The following is an 18,149-nucleotide window of genomic DNA, read 5'->3' as shown; positions in this document are numbered from 1 at the left end:
ACCGCGCCAGGGCGGAAGAGACTACATCTCCCGGCGCGCATCGCGCTCCGCGGGCCAATGGCCCTCGAGGTCACAATCGCGAGGCATTATGGGAGCAGTAGTTCCTAGGCGGGCCCGGCATGCATCGTGGGCCGGAAACCAATGATGTCTCGGGTCACAATCGCGAGGCGTGACGGGAGTTGTAGTTCTTGAGGGTGCCCGGCGAGCCGCAGGGACCGCCGGGAGCCGAGGTGTGGCTACAAGAAGCGCCGCGCACGCCACCATGTCCCGGGCTCGCGTCCCGCTGTGGGCCGTCTGCGTGCTGCGGGTGGCGCTGGCCACCGTCTACTTCCAGGAGGAGTTTCTCGACGGAGGTGAAGGCGTTGACGCCCGTGGTGGTGGGGGCGTCAGCTTCCCCAGGCCCCGCTGCCCAAGGGATGGCCGTAGTCGCCGTTGTCCCCGGGCCCGACTTCGCAGGGTCGGCGGTGGCGGAGCCTCGGGGGGCCAATATCACCTCCCCTTGACCCACATTCACAGTTTTCAGCTCTGACCTGCCTTGTTTTCCCCCAACAGAGCGCTGGAGGAACCGATGGGTGCAGTCCATCAGTGATTCCCAATTTGGGCATTTTAGACTCTCATCGGGGAAATTTTATGGCCACAAAGAGAAAGACAAAGGTTAGTGTAGAATCAGGAGAAAATCGAGTCAAATGTAAACCCCGTAGCAACCTTCCAAGATAGGTGTGACATACCCCCAACTCATTTTATGGGTGAGGACATTAAGGGACAAGTAGACTTCCTTGCCTTGTTTTTTTCTCTCTCCTTTATTGTCCAAGGTCACCCCACTACATAAGCAGTAAAATGAGCTCGGGGACCCTAGGGTCTTGCCTCACAGAGGAAAAAAGGTTGGAGGATAGATACTTCCTCTCATTTTTATTTTTACACTATAAAGGAAAAAATGGAGGTAAAAGTGGCTTGCTGTCAACTGCACAAATCTTAGGATTCCAACACAATGACTTTTCACATCTGTACACCCAGGTCAAGATACGGGATATTTTCGACTCTCCCTGCAATAGGCTTCCTTTGAGTGCTCCCCATCCCACCCTAATTTCTCCTGACCCAAGGATAATATCTATTCTGGCTGCTTCTTATGTCTGATTGTCCAAGGTGGATGCAGCACAGCTAGTCTATCTTTTTGTACAGCCAGCGACCTGCGAGTGGTTTTTATTTATTTATTTATTTTATTATTTTTTTTTTGACGGCTGGTAGGGGGATCCTAACCCTTGACCTTGGTGTTATCAGCCTCACACACTACAGATTGAGCTAACTGGCCAGGCATCAGTTTTTGTATTTTTTGTTGGAGAAAAAAACAAAAGAAGAGTAGTGTTTTGTGACATGTAAAAATTTTGTAAAATCTAGTGAAATGTATGAAAGTTTAGTGCCCATAAATAGAGTTTTATTGGAACACAGCCATTCCCATTTGTTTCCTATTGTCTATGGCTGCGTCTGTGCTGCAGAGGCAGTGTAGAGTAATTGGGACAGACACCGAATAGCCCACAAGTCTAAATATTTACTATCTAGCCTTTCAGAAAAGGTTTGTGGACCCTGATGTAGGTGAAAAGTTTCCTTCTTCCCCACCATCTACTTAATCTCCATCTTGGCCCTGTTGCTCCAGTGTTGCCCCGAGTCTAGAAGGTTCTGGCTTTGGATTATATGTGCATTGTTTTGTAAGATACATGTTGACCCAAACAGTTGGTAAAAATTTAGAGTATAGGTAAATGACAAAAATGGAATGACATTAAACAGGTTATTCCAGGATACTTGCTCAAGGACAGGGCATTCCACTTAGAGTCTTTGCAGTTCCCCCCCGCCCCAATGTTTTTCCCTCCTCCAGTTTGGAATCCTGAAATTCTGTGTGTTTCATTTTTTCCTTCAGCACATATTTACAGAGAGCAGACACGGGCAAGGTACTGGGGATACCAGTTAATATAGCCCCTTCCCTTCTGGTCTCCTGATACCAGGACATAGAAGCCATGAATGGAAAGATGAGTTGAATTTAGTCAGACAGAGATGGGAGGTGGTGGAAGAAAATGGGGGTGGCCACAGAGGTTGGCAAGACAGAGGGAGGTGGAGAATCACATGACCTTCAGAATTGCCTGGATGGTGGGGGATGGCAGGGGCTGGGGGATCCGAATCCCCTGTGAAAGGGCAAGGTGGGAGAAGAATGGAGTCGGGAGAGAGAGATGTGGTAGTGGGAATCAGCCATGAGTTCAGGCTTGGACACATGGATACCAAATTGCCAACTTCACTGATGATGGCATAGGGTAGGTTTTAATAAGAATGGTCCTTTAAAAAAAATGGTTCTGTCTTTAGGTTTGTCTGACAAACTCCTGTGTAAGAAAAGGATTTGGGACTGAGCCTAGTGGCTACTGAGAAAGGGAGGTTTGATCTCAGAGTGAACACATAAACAGAAAAGAGCTGATGCTCATGAGGAAAAGTTGGTGTTTTCATAAAAAGATGACATCAGCAGAGCAGCTCAAGCAGTGCAATGAAGCATATCGTTACAGATCAGTGCCACATCAGGCATGCTCTCATCAGCACCTGCTGTGTCTCTTAAGTAGCTGTTTTATGATGAGAATTAAGGAAAAGAAAGAGTGTTCCAGTTTTTGTTCAGTTGCTACACAAACTTCATTGTATGTTCCCACTCCTTGGAAGATGAAGGGAAACAAAATTAACTTTTTATCCATAATTAGATTGCGTATTTGTCATTTAGAGTTGAAGTGTTTTTGTAGCTAATAACAATGGTATATTAAGTACAAAAACATCCAGATGTGTGAAATAGAAGTTCTGTGGGAGCAGAGGGCCTGTTAGTAGTGTGTTCATTATTATATAAGTGCACTATAAGGATTGGATCAATGTAAATGGTTAAAACATTTATTGTTGGGAGTGAGGGAAGGACATCAGTTTATGTCCCCTGCATTATTGAATGCAATGTCATTCTTAATCCCTCATGAGTACATTTTGTGTAAAGGTCTGCAAACTACTCAGAATGGCCGCTTCTATGCCATCTCTGCAAGCTTCAAACCGTTTAGCAACAAAGGGAAGACTCTGATCATTCAGTACACAGTAAAACATGAGCAGAAGATGGACTGCGGAGGGGGGTACATTAAGGTCTTCCCTGCAGATGTGGATCAGAAGAACCTGAATGGAAAGTCGCCGTACTATATTATGTTTGGTGAGTTCAGGTAGTACATCGCAACCATTTCTAGTGACTTTGAAAACCCTTCCACCTCATATGATCTTTAGACTTTACTAACACAGCTAGGGTAGTAGTATTGAGTATATATGACCCAAAATTTTTAGCACTGTTAAACCTAATTAATATTATAAAAAGGCAACTTTACTATTCTATTGAGCTTCTGAAAAAGTTATTTATACAATATTAATGTAGCTTGCATGTTTTGAATTTATCAGGAGTTAGTAATCCTTGGCCATGTGCCAAATAGGCCCACCGCCTGTGTTTGTATGGCCCATGTGCTACGAATGCTTTTTACATTTTTAAGTGGTCAGAAAAAAGTCAAAACAAGGATAATGTTCTTTAACACATGAAAATTATATGAAATTTAAATTCCAGTGTCCACAAATGAAGTCTTACAGGAATGCAGCCATTCTCCATTTGTTTACATATTGTCTGTGGCTGCATTCCAGCAGCAGTGGCAGAGTCGGGTCATTGCAACAGACACCATCGGGCCCACAAAGCCAAAAATATTTACTGTCAGGCCCTTTACAGAAAAAGCCATGGATCCCTGGAATATATAAAATGTCTCCCGACACCAGGTATATTTGATTAAAATTTGAGTGGAAACTCGGAAGGGATCTCATTGGGCGATAAGAAATAGACGTAACTGTAGTGAGTGGATTAATTTAAGAATTAATGCACTTGGGCCGGCCCCGTGGCGCAGTCGGGAGAGAGAGGCACTGGGAACGCAGCAGCGCTCCCGCCGCAGGTTCGGATCCTATATAGGGATGGCCGGTGCGCTGAGTGGTGCGGCCGTTCACAAAAAAGACAAAATAATAATAATAATAATAAATAAATAAATAAATAGAATTTAAAAAAAATAAAAAGAATTAATGCACTTCACAAATATCCATTCAGAACCCAAATGTAGGAGTCATTCTTCAAAATTCTTTTCTCTCATCTCCTGACATGGATGGCTTGCAGAGTTTTTCTCCCTCGTCTAGGATTTCCATGCTTATCTCTGAATTGATTGGGATCGGGATCAGGCTTCTGCTGCCTGACTATACTATTCTTATGTTTGTATATACACTGATGGTCATACCGTTATTTAGAATCAGAGTCTTAGAAGTAGAAGGAACATTAGTATTTTTTCTGTTTTATTAGGTGTTAGGTATTAGACTGCTTATTAAATTTAGCTGTAATCCCAGTCAGTCACCGTAGACATGAAATGGACTTCTACAAGGCCATAGCATTAGATAGATGTAAAGTCCCCACCAACTTGATAATCCTGACCCCCTGCCCAGAGTTTTTCTTTTCTTTTTCTTTTTCTTTTTAAAGATAACTGGTAAGGGGATCTTAACCCCTTGGTGTTGTCAGCACCATACTCTCCCAAGTGAGCCACAGGCCAGCCCTCAGACTTTTTCTACTCTGCCATGCCTTGCATTTACTCCTAAATTTAAAATCTGGAATGGAAAAGGTGCTTATTTTGACTTTAAAAGAAATTAATGGCTTGGGTTATTATCATTATTCTCTTAAAACAGGATGGCAGAGATATCAGGGAAAAACATCTTTTGAATTAGAGATGATTTCACAAATATTTGATTGTTAGGCTTGGTAAACAAAATCACCAAAAATATCTGCCAGAAATACTACTTTTAATTATATATAGCGTATGTCTGCTACGTCTGAATTGCAAAGAAACACACTTTGGAGTGAAAAAAAAAAAGATTAAAATAAATTTTTGGTATTATCTGTTTTTAACTCAAAATCAGTTCCATTGTACTCAGACCCACTCTGTCATTGTTAGATCACTTCCTGGAAATGTCTCAGCTTCATCCTTTCATGTGAGCTTGCTGAGGGGTGGGGTGTTGGAAGAGAAGAGAAGCATGATTTTATTGGGCCCTTGCCAGGGGACTTAAATTCACAGTCTCAGGTTATGCATAAAACCCAAGAAATAGGTAACATAGCCCCCATTTTGCAAACGAGGAAACAGGCTCAGAGAGATGAAACTACTTGCCCAAAGTCAGGTCAGCCTGACTTCAGAGCCCATTTGTCCACTGCATTTTCTTACAGAAATCATTACGTGCATAAGTATTTTATTATTGCTGTTATAGGAGAATGCCCAGTATGATTCAAAGGACATCATTTAATAAAACAAAGGGAAAAAAAGGAGAATGTCCACATTTTCTGGCCAATTCTGCATGTGTTCTGAAGCTTAATTAAATATTCAAAGCATGTAGATGCTTAGAAATAGGCAAATTCTGAACAATTTTGAAGGAAAAAAATTGCATGTTTCAATCGTGAGGAAGTAGACTTTCATACAAATAGTTCACATACCATAGTCTTTGTTTTAAAAATTGAACTGGGATATTTTCCAGTGATGACAAAAAGAAGTTACATACACACGTACACACATGTCCTTCGAGAACTCTGCTGGGAGATAGAGCCAGTGTTCTTTGTCAATTCCACAGACCGTCATTTCCAAGTTCAGTGTAGAACCTACTTCTGGCAAATTGATAATATTCTTAAAGTAACTACAGGCAGCCTGGATCTCTACTGTTGGTTCTGGAGGGTTGCTACTGCAAGCTCCTTTGGAGCTGAAGCGGCATCTGGAAGAGATCAGTCATCTGCTGGTGTTTACACTGGGATTGCCTCAGAATCCCCAGGGCTGGGTGCCCGGGTCAGTGGATGGAGTGGAATTCCATTGAAGACAGAAAGACACTGGGATGCTTTCGTGCAGTCTTAAGGCTTAATGTCAGTAAAGCCAGAGGAGGGTGATTCCAAACATCTTCAGAAGGTTTGATGAATTTTCCAGATAACTTGTAAACCTTGTTTAGCACATTCTGAACTCCATAGTCTCTTATCTGGCCCCATCTGGGGCGTAGAGTGTCCTATAACATTCTATTTTTTAGTGACTGAAACTTAACCCTCTAAGTGCCAATTTAAAAATCCTTAACTTTTGAATGGTACTCTCCAGACTGTACAATTGATCAGAACCTACGTACAAATCATAACCTCTCTTTTGCTTATGATGTAAAGTTATCATTAAGAACGTATGTCTATACATTCTATATTTGCCAAAACTATCCTTCAAAAATGAAGAACTAAATAAAATATTCTCAGAACGTGAGAGCTTTGAGAGTTTATTACTAGTAGACCTGAGGTTTGAGAAACACTAAAGAAACTTTAGGCTATGATGAAAGAACTCTAGATAGAAACTTGAAGTCATATAAGGAATAAATTTTAAAAAATAACTTTAAAGAATGCTAAATAGGTAAATATAAAATCAATTATTATTGAATTTTTGGTTTGTAACACCTCTTATCCATATGACTTAAAAGATAAGTCAAGGGCCGAGCCCGTGGCGCACTTGGTAGAGTGCTGCGCTGGCAGCGCAGCAACGCTCCCGCCGCGGGTTCGGATCCTATATAGGACTGACCGGTGTACTCACTGGCTGAGTGCCGGTCACGAAAAAACAACAAAAAAAAAAAAAAAAAAAAAAAGATAAGTCAATAAAATAATGAAAAAAAAAAAAAAAAAAAACATAGGGCCAGCCTGTGGCTCACTTGGGAGAGTGTGGTGCTGATGGCACCAAGTCAAGGGTTAAGATCCCCTTACTGGTCATCTTTTAGAAAAGAAAAAAAAAAAAACATATCTGTTGTCTTGGATTATCATCATCATCATCATCATATTATATTAATAATATATCAATAAGAATAATAAATAATATAATAACAATAATGTAATAGCAACAAGTATTAAGCTTTGTCTTAGTAAACGATTTGCCTATGTTAGCCTATTTCATTGTCACAATAGCTTTGTGAAGTCAAAATTTAACAGACTCATTTTATACACCAGGACACTGAGGCACAGGGAAGCCATGTAGTTACCAAATGTCCTGGCACAGTAAATGAGAGTTGGTATTGGATTGCAGCCAGTCTCCAGCTCTGAAACCTGCACCCCTTACCTGGTCACAGGTGAACTATCAGAGCTTCAGACTGGGGGACATTTGTTAGACTGTTAGACCTTACTTTTCTTACTCGTGTGCTGGTTCACCCTTAAATCCAAGGTGGCTTTGGTGGCCAAAGAAGTGACCTGACCAATGGGGAAAGAGGTGGCCACCATCCATTTAAATATCTTAATGTGAATATGTGATTATTCCTGGACATACAAGCTTCCTGTGCCCTTATATTTAAGGGAAATGGTTAGGGGGATGGGTATTTTATGGTGACACATTATGGAAGGAAATTGAGAGCAGCTGATATTTCTTTTTGTAGGACCCGATATATGTGGATTTGATATCAAGAAAGTTCATGTTATTTTACATTTCAAGAATCAGTATCATTCAAACAAGAAATTAATCAGGTGTAAGGTAAATGCTCTTGTATTCAAATGAGTGATTGTATTAACTCTTGCCTGATGGTCATTAAGTTTAGAGAAAATGGTTTTGATCTAAAAATATTAAACTGAGCCAGGGATGGGTCTTAGCAAACATACCTCCCATACCTGTTTTATAGCTGAGAGGCCAGGCCCATTGGAGACACTTGTCCATTTTGGTTTGTTTTCTGGTTTATACCCACAGTCACTTTTTACTGCGAGCTATGACATCGCATAATTTGCCCCGTAAAGGTTACAACAGGATAGTCACATTCCATCCATATCCATCAGCACTAAAAAATGAAATATTCAGGATAAAAAAACATTCTGGAGAAATTAGATAATCTTCAGAATCCCACAACATTCTAAAATGGGAACATTTCTAAAATGAAATCATACTTTCTTGCTTTTTTATCCAGGGAATCCTATGAAAATAATATGTTGTTTTATTTATTTTTTAAAATTTTATTTATTTTTTAGTTGTTTTTTGTTTTTTTTTGAAGGCCTGCTTTATAACTCAGTTATATGTAGGGAGAGTGTGGTGCTGATAACTCAGTTATATGCTGAGTTATATGCACTGGTGAGGACATAGATCTGGGTGGATCCCCATGTGACCCACTTGGTCCTGGGCTTCTCAAAGAGGCAGTTTGCATTAGGTCCTTGACCTTGGGCTTATGGAGGGAAAGTACATTCTCCAGTGCCCACCCCACCTCCCCAGTTTGAATGTGATCACCAAGAAGTGGGGACTTGTCCCATGGAGCTTTCTAGCACCTTGGAGACCCTCCATGAATACGGGCAGAATACCCAATGGTGTTTCAAGATCATTGACTAGGTAGAGGGTAACAGTCCATAGCTCTTCTTTATTCTGTCCTAACCCTGCCAGGGGAGCACTCAGCCTCCTCACAAAATCCTGGAGACATGAGGTTTCTCTCAGGGTCCCACCCAGTGGTATCATAGTTATCGATGATCAGCAGGACCTCCTGCACACCGGGCTTGTTCTGACACCCCTGCCGTGGGGGCAGGAGGGAACATGCAGCCCCAGTCTTCCTCCCTTCCTTAGTGTCTAGACCAAAGAGCAGGTCAAAGGTCTTTACTATTGATTCCAGGGAAATTGTTCAGTTACTTGGTGGAGTGTGGGGAGAGAAAGGAGAAGATGCCCCAGAGGCTTCAAGGTCCAGTCTGGGACATGCAGGGACACTTGTTCTATAGGGAGGCCAGGACAGAGTCACTTCAGGTCAGCAGGTTTACATAGATAGCCCTGAGCAGCCTCCACAAGCTGATAATATCCACAGAGATGTGCTGCTGCCACGTGGCTGTGGCAACAGCCTGAGTCACAGCAGCTAGTCAGCACTGTGGTCTTCTCAGGGTAGGGCACACAGTTAGGGTCACAGAGCTCTGTTCTGCTGCGATGCTGTGGAGGAAAGGTCCAGAACCTCACCTGCAGGCAATGTCAGCCCTCAAGGGTTTTTGAAGAGGGGACCTGATCTGTGGGTTAGGAAAATGTCTCGTTTGTGGGTGGAAGGGCAGAGGCTGATCAACAGGCAGGGAGACAGGTGAGCTTGTTGGGCCAAGGTGTGGCGGGATGCAGAGCACGGGAGAGGTTTGACATAATTTGGGTGGGATGGTGAGGACTCTGATGTTTGGAATGTGAGGACTGAGGATGTAGACAATGACTCTCAGTGGTGTCGCTGTTAACCAAGAGGGGAAACAAAGGCTGAGGAGTGGGCTCAGGCAGACTCCGAGGTCATTTTTGGATGACTTGGTGTGAAATCCTGGCAGCCATCCGGGTCGGAGGTGTTCAGTCCAGGAAGTTGTTGGAAACACAAGTCTGAAGCTCAGGCTGATGATTGGGGCTGAAAGTGTGGATTTTGTAGGCGTTTCTGTATGTGTGAGGAACAGATGCTCTGGAAGCTGATGACCAAATCCCAGAGGGTGCCAGCAATCAGGGATGATGGAGCCCAACACATAGATTAGGAAGGGCGGGTGGAGAGGAAGGCAGGCAGAGAGCAGGCGGAGGGTGTTAGAAGCTTGTGTACTCGGCTGTCACAGCAGTCTACAGTAGCCTCAGGGGGATACGGAGTAGACTATAGTGTTGATCCAGGACAAAGCCATAAGGGTGGTACAGATGGAAGCTTAAGAGGCCTTTACTTTGGCTGTCAATAAGGAGGTGCCTACTGACACAGAGCCTTTAAGAGGAAGAGGCAGTGGCTCTTAACCCTGAGCAGCACCAGGCTCTCCCAGGGCTGTAAAATTTACCACCTGGGTTCTGATTCAGCAGGTCGGGGCAGGCCTGAGAGTAGGCGTTTCCCATGCATTCCCAGGCAGTGCCACTGGGCCAGGGCTGCACTTTGAGAAACACTGCTGGAGTATGGTGCAGGAGTCCCCTCTGCTGCTGACAGGCAGGCCTGTCCCGGGGTCCCCGCCTCCCCAGGCACCCCCCCTCCTTTATTGGATATTTGTTGAATGCTTCTCTTGTCCAGGGCCTGGGAAGTACCTGGCCTGCCCTCAAAGAGCTTACCTTGATAGATACCTTGAAGCATTAGAAAGTTCTTCTCTCTAGTGAGAAACAAATGAGAGTGGACTTCCTTTGGTATCTTTCAGAATATAGAACAGGGAGGTGTTTTTCACATAACTCTTCATAAATCAAACAGCACAGTGGCCCCCCCTGGTTATAATTGCCTGTGGGTTTACAGATGGGAGGGAGAATTTGCCTTTGTACAGAGGGGGATCAGACACTCAAAGCTGTTAGAAAAGTGAGGAAGTACTGCCCAAGAGGGTGACTATTCTGTAGGATACCCTTTTGTAGTTACATTGGCCTGTGTTCCTCCCTTCTGTCTTTTTGCTGCTTATACAAGGCTTACCTGATGACTGTTTTAAGCTGCATGTTGGGACCTGCGTGGAAACATTAAGGGTTTCATTGCTACCCCCTTTCCCCCTAATACATGCAGGTTGATAGCTTCACACATCTCTACAGTCTGATTTTAAGACCAGATCTTACTTATGAAGTGAAAATCGATGGTCAAGCCATTGAATCCGGCAGCATAGAGTATGACTGGCACTTAACGTCACTCAAGAAAATGGAAAAGTCTTCAGCAGAGCCTAAGGATTGGGATCAGGCCAAAGATGACAAAGCCCAGGTGTGGATTTTTCCTGAACAACTCTAGAAAGTGTACAAGTGTCATTTGTAAGTACACAGTTACTGTACTATTGCTGCTTGGCTGGTGACGATGATGACAATATTGTAACAACAGTCGAGGGCCCTCCCCAGACAGCGTGCTGATGAGACCCGCCACATAGCTACACATTTCAAGGTATTGTGAAAGAGCTTTATAGTATTTGAGATGAAAACAAGTAGAATTTGGCTTTTTTTCTTTTTTCATTTTTTTGGGGCATCTGGTTGATATGGGGATCTGAACCCTTGATCTTGGTGTTATAACTCCGCTCTCTAACCAGCTGAGATTACCAACCAGCCCAGATTTGTTTTTTTTAACCAATTTTTTTTAAAGGACAATATATCAGCTACCTTTAAAAAAAATTTTTTGTTGTTGTTATTCTGCATTTGAGCATGAAATATTTTTGGAGCATTGTACTTGTTACTGACGACCAAGAATCAGTTAGTGTATAGCTTTGTATGGATTTCCTTGGGCTGTTGTAGCAAACTTGGTGGCTTAAAACAACAGAAATATATTCCCTCACAGTTCTTCTTGAAGCTAGAAGCTGGAAATCCAGGTGTCCACAGGGCCCTGCTCCCTCTGGAGGCTCCAGGGAAGAATCCTTCTGTGCTTTTTCTAGCTCCTGGTGGCTCCAGGTGTTCCTTGGTTTGTGGCCACCTCACTCCAGTCCCTGCCTCTGTCTTCACATGGCCTTTTCTTCTTGTGTCTTCTCTTCTGTCTCTTATAAAGACGCTTGTCATTGCATTTAGGGCCCACCTGGATAATCCAGGATGATCTCATCTTGAGATCCTTCACTAAATTACGTTTACAAAGACCCTTTTTTCAAATAAGGCCGCATTCATAGATTCTGGGAAGAAGGATATGCACAGATCTTTTGGGGAGCTACCCCTCAACTAACCACAGGCTACCATTCTATTCAGTGTCTGCTTCATGTCAAGCACTGGACAGACTCGTGTTCCTCCCGGTAGCCCTGCGAGGGTGAAGTCCGTGCTCCAAATGGGGAAACCAAGGCACAGAATGGCAAATAAACTTGCTCTGAAGCTATCAGGCTGGTTAGTAGGAGACACAGATCTTGGGACAGAGATCTTTGCTGCCTCTGGGCTATGGGGATGACACTCTCCTAGGGTCAAGTGGAGAGCAGGTTGGGTGCACCTTGGAGCTGAGTGTCCCTGAGGCGGGTCTTGAGAGGAGATGTGTCACCCTTCCACAAGCTTGTCTCCAGACCGACTGTGTTTTGTCCACATGCTCTGTTCTGTGTCAGCTCCTAAACAAACTAGTTAGTTAATTATGCCATGATGATTTGATAACCTGCAATTATAAGGGCCTGCTTCCTGGATTGAATCGTAATTATTTCCTGGATCCCAGTGCAAGAGTGGCTCATCCGTTGCTAATTGGAATAGAGAAAAAGCAGGAGGGGAAGCAACTAAATGCCATGTGTCAGTTGTGAGAAGTTACATGTAGGGTGTCCTGGAAAAGATCCAGTCCAAGTACACAAGATGATTGTGCGAGACTCTTTATGCTTTTTTATAATTGTTCATCTGAACATTAGTTAATCATAGCAACTCTATCTCATCCATTCATTTATTCAACACCTACTAAGCCACGTGTGTGTGTGTCTGTATGTAAGTATATATATTGTGTGTGTATATATATATATATTTGTGTCTTAGTTTGGGCTGCTGTAACAAAGTACTGTAGTCTGGGTAGCTTATAAACAACAGATATTTATTTCTCACAGTTTTGGAGGCTGGAAGTCCAAGATCAGGGTGTCAGCAGGGTTGGGTTCTGGTGAGGGTCCTTTTCCAGGTTGCAGACGCTGACTTCTCGCTGTCCTCTCACACGGGGGTGAGAAAGCTCTCTGAGGTCCCTTTTATGAGGGCACCAATCCCTTTCACAAGGGCTCCACCCTCATGACCTAATCATATCCCAAAGGCCCCACCTCCTAGTAGCATCCCACTAGAGTTTAGGATTTCAACTTATGACTTTCGGGGTGGGGGGGGGGACACAAACAGTCCATTGTAGTGTGTGTGTGTGTGTGTGTGTGTGTGCGTGTGTGTGTGTGTGTTGTAAAAAGACTCAGTAGTGTCACTGCTTTTCTCCTGCTGCTAGCAGTCCCCAGGTAAATCACAGGTGTCCTGCTTCTCTCTCTGGAACAGTCCATGCATGACCGTGACGTAGAAGACCAACTTAACATAACTCAAGCAGCAGTGACCATGTGGCCTTTCTCCCTACCATCACTTTTTGCCCCGTCCTTTTAACGTTAGCCACTATTCTGGGTTTTCCACCCCAGTGTTCTCAACAGCATGGGGAAGAAATGCTGAAATCATACGGAGGGTTAGGGGAAAACCCTCAGTGGGATTGGGAACCCCTTTGACCACCAGATTGGAGAGGAGAGGGGGACATTGTGACAGGGGTCACCAGTGTGCCCCTGCCTCTTGGCATCTGTGAATTTCCTTTCTCAAATCAACATCTGACTAGTTTTATTTTTTCCTTACACATCTTTTTTAGGACTGGGAGAAGCATTTTCTGGATGCCAGTGCCAGCAAGCCGAGTGACTGGAACAGCGAGCTGGATGGGGACTGGCAGGCGTCCATGCTCCAGAAGCCCCTGTACCAGGTGTGTGGTGTCCTCCCGTGGTGCCCGGGGCTGCCCCCTCCCCTGCCCGTGCCATTGGGACCACTACATATGGTGTGTTGTTGCAGAATGGCCTGAAACCAGAGGGGATCGATAAAGATGTTTGGCTCCATCAGAAGTTGAAAAACACCAACTATTTGACAGAGTATGATCTCTCGGAATTTGAGAACATTGGGGCCATCGGACTGGAGCTTTGGCAGGTCACTTGGTTTTAAATTTACTATTGTTTAACCATTCTGAACTTTAGCGTGAACTCCTCCATTTGCTCAACTGCTATTCACTGAGCACCTACTATGTGCTGGGCACCCATGTCTGGACCCTAGAGATATAGTCATGGTTATGACATTCCTGCCCCCTGGGAATTCACTTACTTCCACGCTGCTGCTGGATGTGCCTCTCCTGTGCTTAGAACTGACTCACGGGTTCTGTTGCAGAGGGTCCAGTGTGGGGCCTGGGATTCTGCATTCCCAGCAAGCTCTCTGGGCAATGCTAGCGTGGCTCACCCATCACCCACAGTAATGTTCCTCTAACATCACTGAATGTCACAGTCACTGGGGAGCTTTTAAGAGTTCCATGCCCAGGTGATATCAGCATCCCAAGCAGTGAGAACAGCCATCAGGAGTTTTTAAAATGCTCTTGGTGATACTGGTGTGCAGCCAGGTTTGAGAACCAGATATTCTAGAAGTGGGTTTAAGCACCATCTACTATTTTTTTTTTTTTTTTTTTTTTTTTTAAAAAAAAGATGACCGGTAAGGGGATCTTAACCCTTGACTTGGTGTTGTCAGCACCACGCTCAGCCAGGGAGCGAACCGGCCATCCCTATATGGGACCGAACCCGGGGCCTTGGTGTTATCAGCACCGCACTCTCCCGAGTGAGCCACGGGCCGGCCCCCAGCACCATCTACTATTGAGAGCTAATCAGTGTTCCAATACTGAGCAAAATACAGCTGATTCATCGTTACACATCTCACATCAATAATGAAAGCCTTGTTTTCATCTGCAGGTGAGATCTGGAACCATCTTTGATAACTTCCTGATCACAGACGATGAAAAGTACGCTGAGAATTTTGCCAGGGCTACCTGGGGTGAAACCAAGGTATGATGCACACAATTAACTCTTCTTTTGTTTCTGTAAATTTTGTCCTGAAGTCTAACATATAGGAAAGGGCTTGATGCATTCTCATATGCATGCCCAGGAGTGGAAATGCTGGGTCGTGTGGTTTGATGTGGCTGGTTTTCAGTGTGGTTGTCTCGTTATCTGTTCCCTCCTGCATTCTGCAGTGGGTGAGGGTTTCTGTTGTGTCACATCTTTGTCAATACCTGGTAGTGTTAGTTGTCGTTGTTAAGTCTGATTTACTGAAGTATGATTTACACATTGTAAAATTTACCTTTTTTGAGGGGGTGGGGCAGCTGGTTGGTATAGGGATCCAAACCCTTGACCTTGGTGTTACAACAGTGAGCTGTAACCATCTGAGCCAACTGGCCAGCCCAAATTTACCCTTCTTAGGTGTACAATTCTATGAATTTTGACAAATGCATACACTGGTGAAACCACCCCCCAAAATCAAAATATGGAACAGTTCCATTACCCCAAAAAAGTGTCCTTGGGCCCCTTTGTAGCCAACCCTTCCCCTACCTCAGGCAACCACTGATCTGCTATCTGGTTCTACAGTTTTGTCTTTTTCAGATTGTCATATGAATGAAATCATACAGCTTGTGGTCTTTTTGAGCTTGCTTCTTGCAATAAGCGTAGTGTGTCTGAGCTTCACCCACGTTGTTGGTGTGCCGGTAGTTTGTCTCTTCTGATCGCTAAGTAGTTCATCTGTTTACTAGCTGATAGATGTTGGGTTGTCTCCAGTTTTTGCCAACATGAAGAAAGCTGCTATAAATATCCGTATACAGGTTTTTATGTGGATATATGGTGCCTTTTTTTTTTTTTTTGACTGCTGGGCAATACGGGAATCCGAACCCTTCACCTTGGTGTTATCAACACTGTGCTCTAACCAGCTGAGCCAACTGGCCAGCCTGTTTCTATGTCTCTTGGTTAAATACCCAGGAGTGGGTGCCTGGGTCGCATGGTGTATGTCTAACTACATGTAAAACTGCCACACTGAGGGGCTGTCCCATGGCTCACTTGGGAGAGTGTGGTGCTGATAACACCAAGTCAAGGGTCAAGATCCCCTTACCAGTCATCTTAAAAAAAATTTAAAAAATAAAAAACTGCCACACTGTTACCGGAGTGGCTGCCATCTTGCGGTCCCTCCAGTGTCTCGCCAGCACTGGGCACTGTCACTTTCTGTAGGTGTGTAGTGATGTCTCACTTTGGTTTTAGTTTGCATTTCCCTGATGACAGATGAAGGTGGATACTGTTTCATGGCTTTTTGGGGCCATTTGGAGATCTTCTTTTGTGAAATGCCCTTGTTTTCCTATTATTCAGGTAGGGCAAGGTCAACAAATCAGGAGATGATTACCATTGAAAAGACAGTCCGCAGTACCCATGGGGAGGGGCATGACACCGCCCAGGATCACAAGGGGAAGCACCAGGGTTGGTCAGGAGGCAGAGGGATGAGGGGGAGGGGGGGACTGTGGGCAAAAGGCTTTATTGTGGTTTCTGCAGGAAGGAACAAGCAAGACAGGGTTAAGCAGGGTCAGGAGTGGATAGTGTGAATAATTTCAGCGAGCTCTGGAGCACAGGGGCTGTCCCTAGTTGTCTGATGCCTGGTCCTGGGTTGATTAGGGCAGGGAAATAGTGGCCCAGAGTTGAGAGCCCAGTGGAGGAGGCAGTTGGAGGTGTGGGTGTGAGATTTGTTAGTTTGAGTGGGAAAGGCACGCTTTCCTGTCTATAGGAACTGGCTAGCCCTGGGAGGGCCCATTTCTCCGGGGTCAGCCAGGCCCCAGGTGTCCAAGTATCAGAAAGTATGTTTAATACACCCTGTTTATGTCATTTGTCCACTTTTGTACTGGGTCATCCAACCTCTTCTTCTTGAGTTGCAGGATTCTTTATGTATTCTGGTAAGTTCTTTCAGGTAAATGTATTTCAGATGTCTCCCCCCCAACCACCACCACCTTGCCTTTCCATCCCCTGAAGGGTGGTGATTTCCTTTATTTTTTTTTAATTAAAAAACTTTTTTTGGTGGCTTGCTGGTAAGGAGATCTGAACCCTTGACCTTGGTGTTATAGCACCACAATCTAACCAATTGAGCCAACCAGCCAGCCTTCCTTTATTTTTTTATGTGTATTTTGAGGCCCCAATGCTGAAAAATCAACTTAAACTTCTCGTGCTGGCTTTGTATCTCCCCCCAAAGTTGGGAGTATATTCAAGCACTTCCCTGGTGGGAATGGGGACAGATTGGGGCCAATCTCACCCAAGATACCATTCAATATAAACCATGGGGAGTTAAGGCTACTTAAGATATAATGAAGGATCTCAAGAATACGGGAGAGTTAACAGGACTCAGAGATTTGGTCCAAAAACCTTTTAGATTAACAGCCATGATCTTAAAGGGAGCCTTATTCACCCACTTCACCAATTACCGAGAAGTCCTCTTTCCCTTGTGCATACAACAAAACAACCCCAGGCCCTATGCTACGCCAGTAGGATCCCTACACACAGCTCTGTGTACATATATCTTTGACATTCCTCCACAAAGGTTACATAACACCTCAAGAGGACTGGCAACTACAGGGAGCTGATTTAACTTGATCTCCCCTCCACGCTGGTGGAATAAAGCTTCTTGGCTGAAATAGCGCTTGGCTTGGGTCTCTCCTTTTTCTCTGTCTCACCTCGCTGAACCTAACAGTATGGGGATCCGAATGCTCTAACCAACAGAGCTAACTGGCCAGCCCTGTTTTTGTTTCTTTCTCTAGGGCCCAGAAAGGGAGATGGATGCCATACAGGCCAAGGAGGAAATGAAAAAAGCCCGTGAGGAAGATGAGGAGGAGCTGATGGTACGAAAGTTTAATGGGCATGAAAATCATTTCAGTAGATTTCACAGGCGGGATGAACTTTAGTCCTCCCCATTATAGATAAAATTGACTGGTAAAACCTCTCTTGTACTTTAATTTACATTTAAAAGCCCAAATGTTTCCATGGTCATTGTCTAATTTTCTTTGAAAAATGTTCCCATGCTTCTCAGTGGGGTCGGTCACATTTTCCCCAATGACCCCCATACACGCAGAAGTCTCCTCTCAACAGATGTGAGCGCTGGAAGCCGGAGGCCAGCAAGAGTCTGGCCAAATATATGACACTCTTTTCTTAACCCCCAAAATGTGATTTATGAAATAAAAGTCGGTAAAACTTCTTTTGAAAAAGAATGATGCTTTATTTCTTCTGGCTGTAAGTCGCCAGTAACAGATACAAAGCTTTTCTAATATGAGATCTTTACACATCTTTGGTATCAAAAGATTTTGTGGGCTTCACTCAAATATTGGTTATTTATAGAGAATCTGGGTCTCTGCACAGAACTGTGAGGTGATAAAGAAGTTGACCTTTTCACCACATGACCCACTTCTGTAGCTATCAGTTCTCCCTAAGAAAGCAGAGTGAAATCTGTTTTCTCAAGTGACGATGATAATTTCCCAGTTTAAATTTTGTCTTTGAAATAATTTTTTTTTTTTTTGGTAGCTGGCCAGTAAGGGGATCTGAACCCTTGACCTTGTTGTTACCAACACCATGCTCTAACCAACTGAGCTAACCAGCCAGCCCCAATTTGCTTTTTTAAAAGTCACATACAGCAGTCTTCTTTTTGAAG

The 18,149-nt window shown here is 44.1% G+C and overlaps 1 protein-coding gene and 1 non-coding gene across 2 annotated transcripts; one reads left to right on the top strand and one right to left on the bottom strand.

Moving 5' to 3' along the window:
* The first annotated feature begins 262 nt into the window (after positions 1-262).
* On the top strand, positions 263-17,409 carry CALR3 (calreticulin 3). The gene is made up of 9 exons (XM_063112915.1): positions 263-353; positions 553-654; positions 3,008-3,211; positions 7,492-7,586; positions 10,540-10,728; positions 13,273-13,380; positions 13,467-13,598; positions 14,402-14,494; positions 17,266-17,409. The coding sequence occupies exons 1-9, from the start codon at positions 263-265 to the stop codon at positions 17,407-17,409; spliced, it is 1,158 nt and encodes a 385-aa protein (XP_062968985.1).
* Positions 17,410-18,023: 614 nt separating this feature from the next.
* Positions 18,024-18,098, bottom strand: TRNAT-GGU (transfer RNA threonine (anticodon GGU)). The gene has a single exon. It is a non-coding gene; the product is annotated as a tRNA-Thr (tRNA).
* Positions 18,099-18,149: the final 51 nt, after the last annotated feature.

The sequence above is a fragment of the Cynocephalus volans genome, chromosome 10, assembly GCF_027409185.1.
Source record: "Cynocephalus volans isolate mCynVol1 chromosome 10, mCynVol1.pri, whole genome shotgun sequence".
Lineage (NCBI taxonomy): Eukaryota > Metazoa > Chordata > Mammalia > Dermoptera > Cynocephalidae > Cynocephalus > Cynocephalus volans.
This window is presented reverse-complemented; position numbering and strand designations above follow the sequence as displayed.

Bases quoted from the DNA above. Each gene is read 5' to 3' on its own strand.
- CALR3 (XM_063112915.1), top strand. From the start codon at position 263: ATGTCCCGGGCTCGCGTCCCGCTGTGGGCCGTCTGCGTGCTGCGGGTG. The intron at 655-3,007 runs GTTAGTGTAGAA...TTTTGTGTAAAG, and splicing joins CCACAAAGAGAAAGACAAAG to GTCTGCAAACTACTCAGAAT. The intron at 13,599-14,401 runs GTCACTTGGTTT...TTTCATCTGCAG, and splicing joins TCGGACTGGAGCTTTGGCAG to GTGAGATCTGGAACCATCTT.